This window comes from Macrobrachium nipponense, chromosome 45 (assembly GCF_015104395.2).
Source record: "Macrobrachium nipponense isolate FS-2020 chromosome 45, ASM1510439v2, whole genome shotgun sequence".
Classification (NCBI taxonomy): domain Eukaryota; kingdom Metazoa; phylum Arthropoda; class Malacostraca; order Decapoda; family Palaemonidae; genus Macrobrachium; species Macrobrachium nipponense.
This window is the reverse complement of record NC_061105.1, coordinates 39,855,432-39,873,301: the sequence shown is the minus strand read 5'-3', so window position 1 is coordinate 39,873,301 and position 17,870 is coordinate 39,855,432. Positions and strand designations below refer to the sequence as shown.

The 17,870-nt window shown below is 49.1% G+C and overlaps 1 protein-coding gene and 1 long non-coding RNA gene across 3 annotated transcripts in view; both read left to right on the top strand.

Annotated features, from left to right (window-relative positions):
* Positions 1–17,870, top strand: part of LOC135214141 (uncharacterized) — a 556,803-nt gene that overhangs the window by 303,241 nt on the left and 235,692 nt on the right. The window lies entirely within an intron of this gene.
* The window catches only part of LOC135214495 (heparan sulfate 2-O-sulfotransferase 1-like), a 127,329-nt gene that overhangs the window by 38,145 nt on the left and 71,314 nt on the right, over positions 1–17,870 (top strand). Inside the window, exons 3-4 of the mRNA XM_064248866.1 lie at positions 7,778–7,863; positions 14,964–15,102. Coding sequence (XP_064104936.1) covers positions 7,778–7,863; positions 14,964–15,102 — 225 coding nt within the window. The remainder of the gene's footprint in view (positions 1–7,777; positions 7,864–14,963; positions 15,103–17,870) is intronic.

The following is a 17,870-nucleotide window of genomic DNA, read 5'->3' as shown; positions in this document are numbered from 1 at the left end:
TTACGAAGCTGCTCTTTTCACAACTTTTCCTTGCTGTAGTACTTGTAGTGTGGATCTGCATAAGTACTTGTGATTTCTTTTTGTTTATTGACTTTGTGGTTTGCATTGAGAACTCAGCTATGTAAGCCAATGAAGGTGAGAAGCCCCCCTGCCCCCCAACCAACCGGAGAGTGTGCCCTGGTGTGGAGGGCCATAAGTGTGGGTCTTTTAGGTCCTCTGAGGTAGTGGACCCCCATTTAGTGTGTGCGCGGTGCCGTGGGCGCGAGTGCTCTCGGGCTGAGCCCTGTGACTTTTGTATTTCGTGGTCGAAGGAGCAGTGGGAGCGCTATGAGAGGAGGAAGAGGATACGTAAAGTAACCAAGGGGTCGTTGGAAAGCTCTCCAGCGACACCTCTGGTTACCATCACGTCGTCCTCATCCCTCCTTCTTAGCCAGCTCCCTCGTATGGCTCTTTTCCCTGCGGGCGATGTGTCGCATTCTGCCTCTTCGTTCGACCTTCCGAGCGCAGAGGAAGGGGTGCAACACCCCGACCTGGAACTGTATGCGGGGTCTTCTGTACGCTCGGGGTGGGATCTTTCCCCCCTTGGGCGACTGTTGCTTCCACAGGTGTGACTGCCGCTGCAGGTGGAGACCTCCAGCAGGTCTGTTATTACACCTAGCTGCCCCTGTGAGCTATGGCCCAGTGACGTTGACGACGACGACCATCTCTACACCTGGGTATGCTGCACAACTGTACCTGGTGTATATGCAGCACGTAACGTCGGTGACTCCCTCAGCTGCTGTGCAGTCCCCGATGACATTCGTGCTGCGGGTGGAGATGGTTCCTCCGCCTGGGTTTGCTGTCCTCGCCCCAGCCCCTGACTTCGAGTACCCGAAGAGTTCCCCGCTTGACCGCCCACCAGTTCCTGTGCCTGATCCTGCTGTCTCCGTTCCTGCCCGTGGTGCTGCTGCTCCCGCTGCAGGTCCCTTCGGACAGGTGCAGTTGGGCCGTGTTGCTACCGCAACTGCCCCAGCTCTGTCCTGGATGGGGGACCTGACGGTGGTCCTGAGGAAGCTGACGAAGAAGTGGTCCAAGAAGGAGAGGAAGGTGTCATTGTCTTCTTCGTTGTTGTCTGCTGCTGCCTCTTCCCCTTTGACTTCCAAGGCCCCACAGCCGAGGAGGAAGAAGGTAGCCCCCCCTACTTCTAAGGGGTCTTCCGCTGGTCCTCCTGTTCCTTCGGGAATGGGGCCTGTTTCTCCTTCCCCAGGGAAGAAGGAGACGGGGACCGTAGGGGTACTAGCTACCGCTGGTACCTCTTCTCCTGGTTCTAGAGGTTCTGCCTCTACACCAGGAACTGTCCAGACCGCTGAGCCTGCTCGCCGTCAGGACCCAGGCACGGAGCGGAAGACTGATGGGAGTTGCTCAGGTGACTCTCGCCAGGCCGGCGATCGCTCTTGTGGCGATCCCCCGGTTCCCAGGGATGATGTGATGGTCCCACCAGACCGATCACGTGCAGAGGCCAGGAAGAGGTCCCCCCAGTCACCAGGCCCAGCCTTGGCTGGATCAGGTACTGTGACGCATCGAGAGGACGGTGTACGCTCTCACTGCGTCAGTGGACACTACCGGTCACCCAGCTGTCGCTCCCACCGTTACCGGACGGCTCACACGACTGGTAGCAGTTCGCCTGACGCACGGGACCATCGCTACCGTTCTCGGTCCAGCGGTTCTCGGTCAAGCGGTTCTCCTCACGGAGACTGTTGAACTAGATCTGCAGCTTGGTTGCCACCGTGGGTTGGCGATCGCCTGCAGTCCTCCCAGCCCACCGGCTCTGCTGGTAGGCAGGGTGGGAGCGTCAGGTCTTCCTCACCTGTCCCTTCAACCTCCTCGGGCTACACCGGGAGGAGTGAGGCGACCAGGGGTGACTGTGAGGAGCGCGCTCCACTCGGTCCCGCCACGAGAGCCTATGAGCTTGGCTTGGTCCTGGGACCGAGCAGATCATACACGCAAGTGGTTGGAGGAGACCACGAGGGGTCTGGCGAGGTTCTTCCCTCTGAAGGAAGAGGGTCTCGGGAGATGATCGGCCTGGATGGATCTGACGGTCCATCGCAGCAGGACGCTATCACTCCCGAGATTCAGAGGTCTTTTGCGGAGGTCATTGCGCTGATTCGTCAGCACAACGACCTCGGGGAAGGATCGGTGGTTGCTCCCTCCGAACCTCCATTGAGGTTGGAGTCGTTCTGGGGTCCTAAGAAGGAACCCAGGATGATGGTGGGTTTGCTCCGATCCTCCTTGGCCAACGGTGTGCTGGGCCAGGTTGACTCTCTTGTCTCCGGACAGGAGGGCTCACTTAGGTCCGGCAGGTCGGACAAGCTGCTTCCCCCTCCTCTGCCTCGTCAGCGGTGATTCTACATGTCATCTGTAGATCCGTTGCTGACCAAGCAGGTTGACCTGGAGATAGCTAGGCTAACTCCAGGGGTGCCTCTCCATTACCTGCTGGCTGAAAACCTCTGGTTCTCACAGCAAGAGGCATCGCCCCTGGAAGCGACTGCCATGGCAGCCTTCCAAGCAGTCTCCTGGTTGGACCTGTGATCCCTCAGTGTCCAGAGTCACAGCCTCCTCGGGACCCATCGCTCCCGAAGAAGACTCAGCGTTCAGGAGGCTGTGTCAGTCTGGAGATAGAGCCATCTTGTACCTCGCCCACCAGACGACCAACCTGTGGGCCAACCTGGTCCTGAGACATCGGGACTCAGTCCTCGGTCGGGTGACCAGGGCGGCAGGTCAGGAAGTGATGTTGGGTCTATGAAATGAACCGTTGCTGGGTTCCTCTTCTTTCTTCCCCATAGAGATGGTGGACGCTGTGGTGGAACAGCGGCACACTGATGACAGTGACCGCCTAGTATACCAGGCAGTCTCAAAGGCTTCTGGGCAGCCTCGAGCGACTGCGGCCAAGCCTCGGAGCTTGGCTAGCGCTTCCTCTGCTGCTAAGACATCAGCTTCGTCGAGGTCTAGAGGAAAGACCCAGCCTTTGACTTCTGCTTCGAGGAGCGAGCGTCAGCCCTCCTCCCACTCCCGTGGGGGTCCCGCCAAGCGGAAGCCGAAGAAAGGGAAACGCTAGGGACGGCGTTCCCCCACACCCGCTGCTGGAAGTGGGGGGTTGTCTGGCGAGCCATTGGGCAACTTGGCAGTGTTACGGAGCCGAGACCTGGGTAGTGGATGTCCTTCGGTAGGGATATCTGCTACCCTTCAAGTTGTGGCCACCCCTCACTTCGCACCCGGTCCACCTGCAGACATACGTTCCCGGTTCTGCCAGGGACGTGGCGCTTCAGGAAGAAGTCGAGACCATGCTGAGCAAGTGAGCTGTGGAGATCATACGAGATCAGTCGCTGGGCTTCTACAGCCGACTCTTCCTAGTGGAGAAGTCATCGGTGGGCTGGCGACCAGTGATGGATCTCTCTCTCTTGAACCGATTTGTTTGCCAGACTCGGTTCACGATGGAAACGGCACGCTCAATGCTCGATTCCATCAAGGAGAACGACTTCATGCTTTTGGTGGACCTGAAAGATGCGTATTTCCAAATACCCATCCATCAGTCCTCCAGGAAGTACCTCTGCTTTATCCTTGATGGGACGGTGTACCAGTTCAGGGCACTTTGTTTCAGCCTCTCAATCGCCCCACAGGTGTTCACACAAGTGTTCACTTTGGTGTCGGCTTGGGCCCATTCGGTCGGGATACGTCTCCTGAGGTATCTCGACGATTGGTTGGTCCTGGCGAGCTCCCGCTCGCAGTTGCTGCAGGACAGGGATTGACTCCTCGACTTCTGCCGTGATCTGAGGATCATGGTGAACTTCGAGAAATCATATCTTGAGCCCAAGCAGAGGATAAAGTACCTGGGCATGCTGATCGCCACAGTAGCAGCACGAGTCTTCCCCGCAAGTCAGCAGGTTCCGGGAGGCAGCCAGACGGTTCCTGTCTCGACGGGAACAGTCAGCTCAGCAGTGGCAAGTCATCACGTGATTGGTCACCTGTCGTCACTGGAGAAGTTAGTCCCTCACGGGCGTCTTCACCTACGGTCTCTTCAGTGGAGACTAAAGGAGTGTTGGTCACAGGCACGGGATCCACAATCCATCCTGGTTCCTCTCACAGAGGAACTAAGGGAGGACCTGGCCTGGTGGCTAGACGACAGGAACCTTGTAATAGGAGTGCCTCTTCGCACTCCCCCTCCGGAGATGTTACTGTTCTCAGACGCATCGACCGAGGGTTGGGGCGCACACCTAGAAGAGTTGCTGGTTGCAGGCGTGTGGAACCATCACGACAAGCACCTTCACATTGAAGTCCTGGAACTCAAGGCTGCGTTCCCCGCACTCCAAGAGTTCCAGGAACGAGTGATGGGACACTCAGTGGTGCTGATGAGCGACAACACGACGGTAGTGGCATAAGTCAACAAACGGGGGCCTAGTGTCCCTCTCATTCCATCAGTTGATGATGCAGGTTCACGAGTGGGCCATAGCTCACTCGGTAGAGCTGTCAGCCAGATACATTCCAGGCAAGAGGAACGTAGTGGCAGACAAGCTCAACCGCTGGAATCAGGTGATTGGGACCAAATGGTCTCTTCACCCAGACGTGGCAGATAGGCTCTTCTACCTGTGGGGCCGACCACTTGTGGATCGGTTCTCCCCCTGGCACAACAGAAAACTCAAGGTTTTCTTCTCAGTCGTGCCGGATGCATGGGCAGCTGCAGAGGACGCGTTCCAGCACCCGTGGGACAACCTCCTAGTTTATGCCTTTCCCCCGTTCTGCCTGATTCGCAAGGTGATCAACAGAGTGCTGGTCACCCCGAATCTTCGGATGATTCTGGTGGCACCCAAATGGCCTCAGACTGTCGGTATCCGGACCTGCTGGCTCTTCTCTCCGATGCACCATAAGAGATTCCCCCTTGGCACAACCTCCTGTGCCAACCACACGTGGAGCGGTACCACTGAGCAGTTCAGTCCCTGTGTCTTCATGACTGGCGGTTATCCTTCATCTCTTGCAAGCGAGAGGCTTTTCTCACCAAGCAGCAACAGAGATGGCAGGGTACCTCAAACAGTCCTCTGCAGCAGTATACCAGGGAAAGTGGTCCGTCTTCTGTGGTTGGCGTCGTGGACGGGGGGTCTCTCCACTCAAGCCACTCTTCAGCAGGTAGTGGATTTCCTTGTCTTTCTTCATCGAGAGAAGCTCCTCTCCGTCTCCGCAGTTAAGGGCTACAGAACTGCCCTGGCCCTAGTCCTTAAACTGCAAGGAGTCGACTCACTCCTAATGAAGAGCTTAGAGAAGTCTTGCCCACCCAGGGAACTCAGGCCCCCGGGGTGGGATGTGCCTCTCGTAATAGGAGGCTGACGCGCAGACCCTTTGAACCGCTCCAAGAGTTGTCAGACAGGGATCTGACCCTCAAGACTGTCTTTCTGCTGGCCCTGACATCGGGGAAGAGAGCGGGAGAACTTCACGGTCTTTCCTTCAATGTTGAGCACTCGAGGGGATGGGGATCAGTGACGCTCGATTTCGTCCCAGACTTCGTAGCGAAGACTCAGAACCCTTCGGTCCCTGGCGCTAGGTTCGAGTCCTTCACGGTCCCCTCCCTGAAAGACTTCACCAATCATGATGCGGATGAGATGCTGCTTTGTCCTTTAAGGGTCCTATGACGCTACCTGAAGAGAACTCATCACCTCAGGCCTGAGTGTCGACGCCTCTTCGTTAGCACCAGGGTTACCAAGAAAGAAGTGTCCAAGAACACTATTTCTTTCAGGCTTCGTGAGGTAATCTGGAAGGCGTATGCTTCAGACACCAGTACCCTTCGTCCCAGAGCCCACAAAGTCATTCCGCAAGAACTTGTCCGTGGCACAGGTACTGAAGGCAGGGGTTTGGGCCAACCAGACCACCTTCACATCCTTCTACCTTTGGGATATTGCCCACAGGTCCTTGGACACTTTTTTCCTTGGGACCTGTGGTGGCTACTCAACAAGTTGTGTAGCTTACCCAGCTCCTTTACCAGACAAGGTAGCATCTCATCCTTGTGAGACTGCATGAATGGAAGAATGAATGAGAGTGTGTCTGGCTTCTCTTCCTCCTGTTTTTCTTCCCTCTCCCTGCGGGCAGAGGGTGGTGGTCATCACCATGCTGGACAGGATGTGAATGCAGGTAAGCTATGTAACTGAGTTAACGTTTATCCACCACTTCCCTAACAAGGGGGGAAGTGGACGCCAGCGAGAGACAAACCCAAGACTTTATATTGGCTCTTGCATAGGAACTAGTTCTTGCTTGCTATTCATAAGAGGCACGCTTGCCTCCCTCTTATGAATGTGGTCCAGAGGTCTGACCACTGATCCTGCAGTGCACACTCCAATCAGTTGGGCAGAGGCTAGGCTCCTCCCTTTGCTCTTATGACTAGGGAGGGAACCCAGGTTGGATGAACACCAGTCTGTTCACATGACTCAGATTCCACCCACCAATAAGTGAGTCTTCCCTGTGTAAAGGACTGAGGGTTTGTATTACGTGTCGGAACAAATCACAATTTTAAAGTAAATTTTATTTTTTCTAGCTATACAAACCTGAGGTCCTTTACACACAGTTCCACCTCATGCCATCCCTCACTCTGTTCCTGGACTTAAAGCAAAGTGGAATGTTTACCTCCAGTCGGGCGGGACTCCAGACCATCAGACAAGCAGTTACTACCGAACTACCTTGTTAGAAATCTTACAACTGGTCCAGCTGGCGATGTAAGTAAATCCCTATGTAAAGGACCTCAGGTTTGTATAGTTAGGAAAAATACAATTTACTTTAAAATTGTGATTTTCTAACCGGCTCCTTTAAGATTAAGAGGACAAGTTACATCTCACCTAAGGTGTGGTGGTTCTAGAGGTTAGAAGGATTTGAGAGTCACTGGCCTCTCCTCCATCTTCGGCCTTCTACGCCTCTTCCTTTAAGTTGAGAGTAGGACTAGAACCTACACTTGCTGGACTGGCTTCTGATGTGGTAAGTCTACACAATGAGCTTCCTTTCTAATTTAATGTTATAATCATAGAAGCAATCCTACTCCTTCCTCTAGCAAGGGGAGGAAGGAGACTGACAATAAGGCAAACCCTTATTGGATCTTTGCATTAATACCTCCGACTCTTGACTTATTTCAAAAAGGCCTAGAGGTCTGACTCCTGATCTTGCAGTTGTTATACTCCGATCAATTTGTCAGAGGCAGGGCACTCCTCCTTGCTCTTTTGACCAGGAGTAGCTCAGGTGTGTTGAACTCCAGCCAGTTCCAGAGACTCACTCAGATTCCTCCCTTCAATAATTGAGTCTTCCTAATGTAAAGGACCGAGGGTTTGTGTATTGTGTAGGAACAAATCACAATTTCTAAAGTAAATTGTATTTTTCCTAACTACGTATGCAAACCTGGGCCGAAAGGCAAAGTGGAATGTTTACATCTAGGCAGGTGGGTCTCCCTGCCTACGGGATGGTAGTTACTGGCTAACCACCTTATTCAAGCGTTTTAATGACTGTATTCCACTTTCGCTGTAAGCAATTCCTGATGTAAAGGACCTCAGGTTTGTATAGTTAGGAAAAATTCAATTTACTTTTGAAAACTGATTTACCATCAAGAACAAACTCTTTTGCCCAGCCCTATGAGAGTTAATTTTAAATAATTGGTGGGGCTGAATTATTTGAAAGTATGTAGTGTAAAAGTACCTTAGTATTTATTTTGCATGCACTTACAGCCACACAATTTTTTTATTATTACAACAAATTATATAGAATTTTGTTTTTACAGATGCGTTTTGTCTACAATGTGTCTAATTGGTTAGAGAAAAAACCTGGAATATATCATGGTCACATTGCATATCTGGATTTCAGTAGGTGAGTGTTGAGGTCTGTCAACTCTCAAGTCTAGTTCTGAAGATACTGTCATGTTCTGGAGTTGAGTGTTTGTCAAGGGTACTACTAGAGTTTTGTTAAACTGTCAAAGGTTGTAAGGAAAGTAGTATAATAAGTACCGTAAAGAACAACTACATACCTCAACTATGCCATCTGTTTAAGCGCATGAATCCTTAACCTTTTAAGATTCTGATGACATATGCAGTAATGCTAGTGTGAAGACTTGAAATTCTGATTATATTGCAAATGATTTCACCAGTAGAAAGTTTTGACTCTTTTTAACCTATCATTTTTTAAATGAACCTTGCCTCTCCATTATGTATACATTGAACCCCCGTATTTGTGGACGCGAGTATTCGCAGATTTCTCTCTGGAACATATACCCCCATTATTCATGGAAAGTAGTTGAAACCCCCTATAAAAATTCTTAGAACTGCCTGTTTTGTTAGTTGAAATTCAGGAAAAACCCACTAAAAATGTTTATACCTGGTTTTTTAATAGTTTTATCAGAAAAAGTGCATTTTATGATGAAATTGATAAAAATCCATGAATTTGTGGATATTTCTCATAGAAAAATACTGCGAATCGGCGAGTTTTCGACAAATAAAGTGAGTATATGTTCCAGAGAGAAATCCGCGAATATGTGAGTCCGTGAATACAGAGGTTTCACTGTATTGAGTTCCAGGAATCTCAGGATGACCTTAGTGGCTCCTCTGTGGCCCCAGATGGAGTGGTTCCCAGGCCTTCTATCACTTCTATCAGCATTTCTGAGAGAAATTCCCCCTTGGCACAACCTTCTTTGCCAACTGCTTGTGGAGAGGTTCCACCAGTCGGTAGGGTGCCTACTTCTTTACAGCTAGAGACTGTCAAGTATCTCCGAGTGAGAGGCTATTCTTGCAAGGCAGCAAGTCAGATGTCCGGCTACCTCAGGAGGTCTTCATCAGCAATTTACCAGGGCAAGTGGACCCTCTACTGTGATTGGTGTTGTCAACGAGCTTTCTCTCCACTTGCAACTTCTGTTCAGCAAATTGCAGATTTTCTTATCTTTCTCAGAAGCGAGAAAGGTTTATCCATCCCTGCTGTCAAAGGCTACATAGCTGCCTTGGGTTTGGTCCTACTCTGTAAGGCATGAACATTTCTTTATCCTGGGAAATCTAGATGTTCTGGAGTTTCAAGCAATCCCATTCACCAAGAGAACTCATGCCTCCAATGCGGGATCTTACTCTGGTCGTGAGTAGTCTCACTCAAGCACCATTCAAACTGCTGCATCTATAGCCTCGATCATCAGACTGGGATCTGACCCTGATGACAGTGTTCCTGTTGGCCTTAGCTTCCTTGAAGAGAGTTGGAGAGCTGCATGGCCTGAGTTATGATGTTAAACACGTCAGGGGGTGGGGGTCTGTGGCCTTTGAATTTGTCTTGGAATTCGTGGCTAAGACTCGTTTTCAATTCCCTCCTGAATGAGTTCATGGACAGCAATCCACCGGAGATTATTGTTTTGTCCCGTCAGAGCTGTGGGTTGCTATCTAAAAAGGACTTGTCACCTAAGGCCTAGGTGTTGTAGACTTTTTGTTAGCATGGGCTGAACCAAGAAAGAAATGTCCAAGAATACTATTTCATTCTGGCTTCATGAGGTGATTAAACAGGCATACTCCTCACCTTCAAGTTCTGTTACAGATACTGTGCATGCACGAGTGACATTAAAAGGAATGGGTTCCTCGCTGGCTTTTAAAAACTTGTCTCATCATAGGATTTTGAATGCTGGTTCTTGGCTTTGGCAAACCACTTTCACTTCCTTTTACCTGAAGGATGTTCCTCACAGATCCTTGATTACTTCTTCTTTTTTTTTTTTTTTTTTTGAGGGCCTGGTGGTGGCTGCCTAACAAGTTGTGTAGCTCATCCAGTGCCTCTGTCAGGACAGTTGGTATCTTACCTAAGATGATTTTGTGGGAGAGACAATATGTGAGTTGGTTGGTTTCCTTCTTTCTCTTTTTTCCCTTTTATTCTTTTTTATGGGCAGGTTGAAGACTAGACACATCATATGCTGGAACGGGTCTGATGCAGGTGAGTGTAGCGGCCAAACTGCATTGCTTTTTTGGTTAGTACTCCATACAATAAGCGAATATGCTTCTCAGTAGCATTAACTCCTCTCTCTAGCAAGGGGACGGAGGAGTAGTGACAAAAACCCCTTGTGGCCTACATGGTTTGCTGCTTGAACAGGTAGGTTCTCTTGGTCTTCCTTGAATGCAATGAATCTGGACATGTATCATTGGGCTTAATCCCAGAGGACTGAGGTTTTAGGTACTACTTGCATATCTATTCTCTAATGGGCTCCGACCCTCTTCTTTGGAACTTGAACTTCTAGGAAGGATGGTCAGGTGAGCTGAACCCCCAGTCAGTTCAGGGTACTTGTACCTTCCTCCAAGTATAAGTCTATCCTATTGCTAAGACCGAAGGTTTGTTCCACGTAAAAATAAATGACAAATTTTTAATCAATTTGTATTTTTAATAGCTAACAAACCTGAGGTCTTAACATTGATTGCCCACCTCTAGCCACCCCTCTCATATCATGGGATGGAAGGAAAACTAAGTGCGTCACAGGTTTCCAAGCGTGGGTGATGACCAGCCTTTATCTCATATACGAAAGAGTTGCCAGATGCCACAGATTCCTTGTATTACAGTCTTTGATTGTTTTTAACCGGTTTCCAGCTGTTGCTAGAAGATTATCCTGTTGTGAAGACCTCAGGTTTATTAGCTATGAAAAATACATATTGATTAAAAATTTGTCATTATACTGTGGGTAGTCTTTGTTGACTACCTGGCTCAAATGATAACTTTCTGAGAGCTGTTTGTCATGCTCAGGCAGATGGGGTGGGGCACTGAGGATTGATCTGGCTCTGGGGTCTACTATAATCCTTTTGGAATGAAGTAGAGGCTGCAGCAAATGTTTGTGCAGATGAATAACAGCACCCCTCCTTGCTAGGAAGTGGCCTATAGGCTCCTGGACCTATAAGGCACTGTGGTTGAACTACAATGTTCAGTTGGCCTTTTTTTCTTTGGAACAGCTAAAGTTTAACTTCCTTTCTTCCTGTGGAGTTTTCCAGGCTACTTCTCTGGTTGGGAGTTCATCTCACCTTTAATCACCTTTTCGTTTTCGGAAAGGTGGTTATGGGAAGAAGTGGGGAATGCAACGGCGGCATTCTGTCCTTGTGGCTGCCATTTGTAAGAGAGTGCCTGTCTCTTTTGAGTACTTGGTAGCTCTTATCCTTTTCCAATCCTTTTCCTTACCTTATTTGCAGCTTGCAATAGGACCTCACCCATAGTAGGGGGTATGGTATGCTGAAGATTGGCACTTGAAGTTGAGGGAGAGCAACTTCTCTCATTTTTAAGAGACTAAGGATGGGTATATTGTTCCAATCCACATATGTAGGTCGTCTTAGAAATACCTCAGCTTTACTCTCTAGGAGGAAGGTCTTTTTTTCAGGACTTACATCACTGCCCCCAAAGGTCTAACAAAGAGCTTACATTGGTGTCAGCTTACACTTTCGTTGAGAGGTATACTAGATGTATTTGGATATTGGTTTGTCTTGGGAAGCTTTGCACAGTTTTCGAGTTTATTGGTGATGAACTACAAGCTTTTTACCCTTCTCCATGGTTGCTGGTGTATGGCAGCAACAAGTCTTTGCTTACAATTATTGCTTCATTGAATTCTGGGAGGTTGTGCATTAGTTCCTGTTGCATCAGGGACAACTTGCTTGGTGTTGTCACCGTTCATTAGTTTTCCAGTATTCCTTGTAGAGGTGGGCTCCGAGTGCAACTTTGCCTTCCTTCCGACTTAAAGTCTCAAGAAATTGTCTTCAGGGATTGGGACTATGGCATGATGATGGGAATGGTGTATAAGAGTGCCAATAGATTTTTTCCCTAGGGATGCTTTCTTGGTCAGACACATCCAATGAGGGGTAGGATGCCTACCTGGGCATTGCTCAGAGTGGTAAGTCTCACATTAGGGCTGATGTCCTGAGTGGTAAGTCTCACATTAGGGCTGATGTCCTGATACCTTTTTGACACTAGCTCTACAATTGGAGACAGGTAACAGGGACATATGGCCCCTAATCACCTACATGGCAAAGAAGTCTGAGATTTTCATTTTTCAAGCTTACACCTGGCTACCACATCAGCACAACAGGTAGCTCTTGGGTTCTCTCTTCATCGTGGTTGCTTTGTTGTAAGCATGTAGAGAGACTTGTTTCTTGGAAGGCAACTTGGTACCTTATGTCTTTATCACCATTTTGACTTGGTATGTAATCAATAGCAGATTGATTTTTTGCTTTTTCCCTGATAAAATTTGGGACTACCCATGTGCCCATGTCAAGTAATATCTGGACTTGCTAGTTCTCTGGTTTGATGTCTTGGGAATTCTTCCTCTCTTGTTAAACTTCACATCCAGCTATATACTATTAGTCTGGTATCTCTGGCTGTTGAGAGTTCTAGCACTTCACACCTAGATATTTTGCAGCCTCTCCCCCGACGAGAAGGTGCTTTGTTTGCTCTCTACTTGAGTTCTCAGATACTTCAGTTCCATGAGTGGCTATCTATGAGGTTAGAATCATCTCCTATTGTTGGTTTTGGAGACAGGGTGTCTTGCTAGTCAGAGCTGCTTGTCAGTAGGTAGCATTGTTTTTCTCACCTACCTTTGCCCTGAAGCTTCTGTCTGCATAGGTTTTTGAAAGGCATGGTAAACCTATGGGCAACCTTCAACCAGGGTTTGATTCTAGGAGTACAGCCGACCCCCTGCTATTTGCATACTCACATTTCGCAGATTTTTCTATGGAACGTATATACCCATGTTTTGAAGAAAATTAGTCTATTTGCGGTATTTTTCACTGAGAAATATTCACAGATTACTGTATTTTCATATTTTCTTGACTAAATGCAATTTTTGTGATAAAAATATTAAAAAACTCAGGTATAAGCATTTTTAGAGTTTATTTTTGTGTCAAACTATCAAAATAGGCAGTTCTAAGTATTTTTAGAGGGGATTTAAGTTATAGAGGATTTTGGCTATTTGCAGGGGTCTGGTACCCATCCCCCTGTGAACATGGGGGGGTTTGTCTACTGTACAGGTCTACCTGTACAGTTTGTCTACTGTACAGGTCTACCTGTACAGTTTGTCTACTGTACAGGTCTGAACCCAGAAACTGTCTCATTTAACCTTGACATTAGCATAGGTATAGGCAAGTCATCTGGGATCTTGTATGTATGGCATTTGTGAGGATGGAGATCTGTTTGTTCAGAATTGTCCTAAATTTTGTAATGAGATTCAAAACTGACACACAGTCATGTTAGTTTTGGTAGTGACCACAGGCAGTCCATGGTTATCAGTGAATTTTGGTATTGGTGATCCAGTTTTATGGGGCTTGTCTAGCGCTGAAAATCGGTGATTTCAGCACCATAATGCGCCAATAATAGAGTTATGGTGCTGATGCACACCTAACAAAGGTTCCATCAGCTGGTTATTGGCACCATGATGCGCCAATAATAGAGTTATGGTGCTGATGCACACCTAACAAAGGTTCCATCAACTGGTTATCGGCACCATAAGTGCCACAAATCACCAATTTTCAGTTATTGGCGATTTTTGTGTATCATCAAGCCGTTGGAACGGAACCCCCGCCAATAACCGTGATTGCGATGTACTACTGAGTTCTTTGAATGCTGCAGTACTATTTTAAAGGGACTTGACACCTCAGTTTTGGATGTCAAACTCTTTGATTATTCCTAACTGAGATAATGAAGGAGTTTTCCATGTACACCTACCTCCAGGCTCGGTCAGTTGATCCTCTGGTATTGTCGATTATATGTAGTCCTAACAGAGCAAAGGACGGACTTTTCCAAGTACACTTATCTCCTGGCTCTGTCAGTTGAGCTGCTGGCATTATCTCTTCCAGTGTGGAAGGAGAATTGCAGCCTGGATGAGAGCTCATGGTAGTTGGGGCATCACCCTATACTTTACGCTCAGCAGGAACCTGTTGGCTTTCAGGTATTATGTGTGGATAGGTAACTGGTTATGATAACCTGGACATTGTTTTACCTATGGAATGTTACCCACTAGTCTTGGACATGCTTTCCATGGACCAGTGGTGGCTGCTCAGTGGGTTGGATAGCAAGTCCAGGTGCTACTGGGACAGGTAGCACCTTGTCTATGTGTAGTCAGTTGGCAGGAGACAGGTCGGGAGTGACTGGTTCTTCTCTCTCCCTCTTTTTTTTCCTTCCTCTCTCCCTCTTTTTTTTCCTTCTGTTCTTGTAAATGGAGAGTCAGAATGCCATTCCATATAGTACAAACTGGATGGATAAGAGTGCAGCTTAGCTGTATGACTGGGCACCAGTCTTCATTGGCAATGAAGGTGTGCAAGTTCCCTTCCTCTCTTGCCAAGGGGAGAGCACAGCAGACAGTAAAGCAAGCTCTTTGATTGTATTTACCTGTTTTATTGTCTGTGACACTTGAGTAGGGGTTCTTACAGCTTGATTGAGTAATGGCATACAAACCCTTTACTTAGAGTCCAGAAGTCTAGCATCTGCTATATCTCATATGCGCAGTACACTAGAGGTGTGGGGTCCTGTCAGTTCAAAAAGTACCCAGATTCCTCTCACCAATGGTTAAATCTTCTATTTAAAGAAAGAAGGTTCGCACTTGTGTAGGAACAAATACTGTACTACTAGCAAGTTTTTGAAGTAATTTGTAATTTTCTTAACATACAAATCCCCTACCCGTTATCAACTGATTACCTTGTCTATAAGTTTTAAGTGCCGTTCAGCTCATGTTCACAAGATAAGTGTCTGTAAGGAAATTCAGATGTGTTACGAATAATACAAGTTACTGTACTTTGAAAATATGCTATGTATTAGAGTTAAGGTACAAAATTCACTGTTATCATTTCATGGATTTCAGAGTATGTATAACCAATGAAAACTATTTTGTCGTAGAAATACAGTAGGTTATTTTTCAGTTTACTACACAGTTTATATTGAGAATTAGAAATGTGTTTATATTCTCAATATACTCATAACCTTTTGTTTTATAGGTTTAGCGTCAGTCGACAGCCACTGTACATAAACATCATAAGAAAACCACTCGACCGCCTTGTATCCTATTACTACTTCATCCGTTATGGAGATGATCTGCGACCTTATCTGATAAGAAAGAAGATGGGTGATAAGATGGTATGTATTTATGCATTCTTACAAAGAACTTCTAAATATTTGATCAATTGCTTTTGACATTAATCTAGGTGTAGAGATTGGGTGTTGAAATGCTAATAATAAATGAGTGAATTGATTGAATTACAAATCAAGACATATCCAGTAAAGAATGTCCCATATCACCTGTTACAAGCCTACTGTAGAAGGTTATCTCCCACAGAGAGCATTTATTAAGCATGCTATGGTCATGTCACCATTAAAGGATCTTTGGATTTTCTTTTAGTCTTCAGTGATGTTAGTACTTTGTGCAATTAGTTTTTATTTTTGTGCCTTGGTCTTTTTTTTTTATCAACTGTCAAACTTCTTGGTCAAATTAGAGGTAACTGTGTTTGTTCTGATACGTATACAAACCCTCGGTCCTTTAACAATAGGAAGGTAACTTAGCGGCAGCTGAACCGGTCGTAAGCTTCGAACAAGGGGGTTCGGTAGTTAACTACTTGTCCGGTAGTCGGCGGTCAGCGCGACTGAGAGGAGAGGAGTCACTTTGCTTTCAGCCGAGTTGGTGGATGGATACGTGTCGCTCGCCTCTCTGCCCGCTGTATTCGTCGTATGCTTGGTTTGCTTCATATCGTGAAGATATTTTGCCTTTTTCTCTTTCTATTGTGCTTGTGCAAAACAAACGTGAGTACTTGGTTGTGTTTTGGATCATTATACTGTGTTTATTGTGGAATTATGGATTCCTGAGAACCGGAGAGACCCCCTCGCCCCCCCATCAACCACAGATTGTGCCCTGGTGTGGAGGGCCGTAAGTGTGGGGCCTTTCGGTCCATTATCGAGGTCGACCCTCATGATTTGTGTGCTCGGTGCCGAGGGCGCGAATGCTCTCGCGCCGAGCCCTGTGATATTTGTATTGTTTGGTTGGAGGAGCAGTGGGAGCGCTATGAGGGGAGGAAGAAACTGCGTAAGCCGGCCAGGGAGTCATCGAAGGGTTCTCCAGTTACTCCCTTGGTTACGGGAGTTACTCCCTCCATCTCAGCTCCCGCATATGGCTCCTTCTTCTTTGTGGGGGGGGGGCTAGTATCTGACTCCTTCTCTTCCCTCGATCAGTCGAGTACCCCGACATACAGTTGTATTCGGGGTTGTCCGTTCGCTCGGGGTGGGAACTGTCCCCCCGGGCGAGGGGAAACCCCCCTCCCCCATTAACCTGACTACCCTTTCTTCCTCAGATTTTCCTGCTACGGGGGACGATCTCGGCCGGGTCTGGTACTTGCTGGGGCTCCAGGGGACACTGAGTGTTCAGGGGCTGCTCAGTTATCTTTTGAGAGGCACCAGGCCGGTAACTCATGGCCCAATCACGAGGACAACCACGACGGTATCCACGCCAGGCTACGCTGCTCCCCCGCACCTGGTCTATACCCAGCACATTGCCATGGTTACCCCGACAGCTGGTGTTCAGGCGCCGCTGCTGGATGTTAAGAGGACGATTGTGACGCTGCTGCCTGGTTTTGCCGCTCTTGCCCCAGCCCCTGACTTCCGGTGTCCCAAGAGCTCTCCCTAGATCTGCTGCCGGTACAGAGGATGCCGCTGGTTCCTGCCCCGCCTCCTGTTCCTGTGGTCGCCGCTCCAGTACCAGTTCCTGCCGCCGTCGTTCCTGCCTGTGGTGTTGCGGCCCCCACCCAGATCCTTCCGGACAGGTGCAGCCGGGCCCTGTTGCTTCGGCAACTGCCCCTGCTCCGTCCTGGATGGAAGACCTGACGGTGGTCCTGAGGAAGAAGAAGAAGAGGAACAGGAAGGTGTCGTCGTCGTCTGCTGCTGCTGCTTCCCCTTCGACTTCTAAGGCCCCACAGCTGAAGAAGAAGGTAGCCTCCTCTCCCCCCCTAAGAAGTCTCGCTCTGAGATCTCTAAGGGTCCATCCCACTCCGGTGGGACGGTTGGGATTTCCGCTGGTCCTCCTGTTCCTTCGGGAATGGGGCCTGTCTTTCCTTCCGCAAGGAAGAAGAAGACGGGGACTGAAGGAGTGCCGGCTAACACTGGTACCTCTTTGCCTGGTGCCAGAGGTTCTGCCTCGACGCCAGGTACCGTCTCGGCCTCTCGTTCATGAGAGGTACCGAGTGTACGGTCGCCACAGGTGACTGTGCAGCCAAGACCCAGGCAACCGAGTTTGCTCGGCGCCAGGATCCAGGCATGGAGCGGAAGACTGGCGGGAGTCGCCCAGGTGACTCCCACCAGACCAGCAATCGCTCTCGTGGCGAGCCGCTGGTACCCAGGGTTGATGCGATGGTCCCAGACCGGCCGCGGGCTGAGGCGAGGAAGCGGTCCCCTCGGTCGCCTGGACCAGCCTTGGCCGGTTCAAGCGGCGTGACGCGTCATGAGGACAGGCCTCGCTCCCACCGCGACAGCAGACTCTGCCGGTCCCCTGACCGCCGCTCCCACCGGGACCGGGCGGAGAGGGGGACCAGCAGCAGCTCTTCTGATGCTCGGGACCGTTGCCGCTGATCTTGGTCCAGCCGCTCTCCCCTGGAGAGCCACTTGACCAGGCCTGCAGCCTGATCGCCACCGGGGGTTGGCGAGGGGTCTGCAGCCCCCCCAGCACGCCGGTTCTGCTGATGGGTGAGGGGGTGAGCGTCAGGTCTGCCTCTTCTATCCCTTCAACTTCCTCGGGTTACACCAGGAAGAGCGAGGCGATTGGAGTGCCCCTCGCGATCCTGCCGCGATGCCCTACCAACCTGGCACGGTCCTAGGACCGACCAGATCGTACACGCAAGCGGCAGGAGGAGACCATAGTGGTA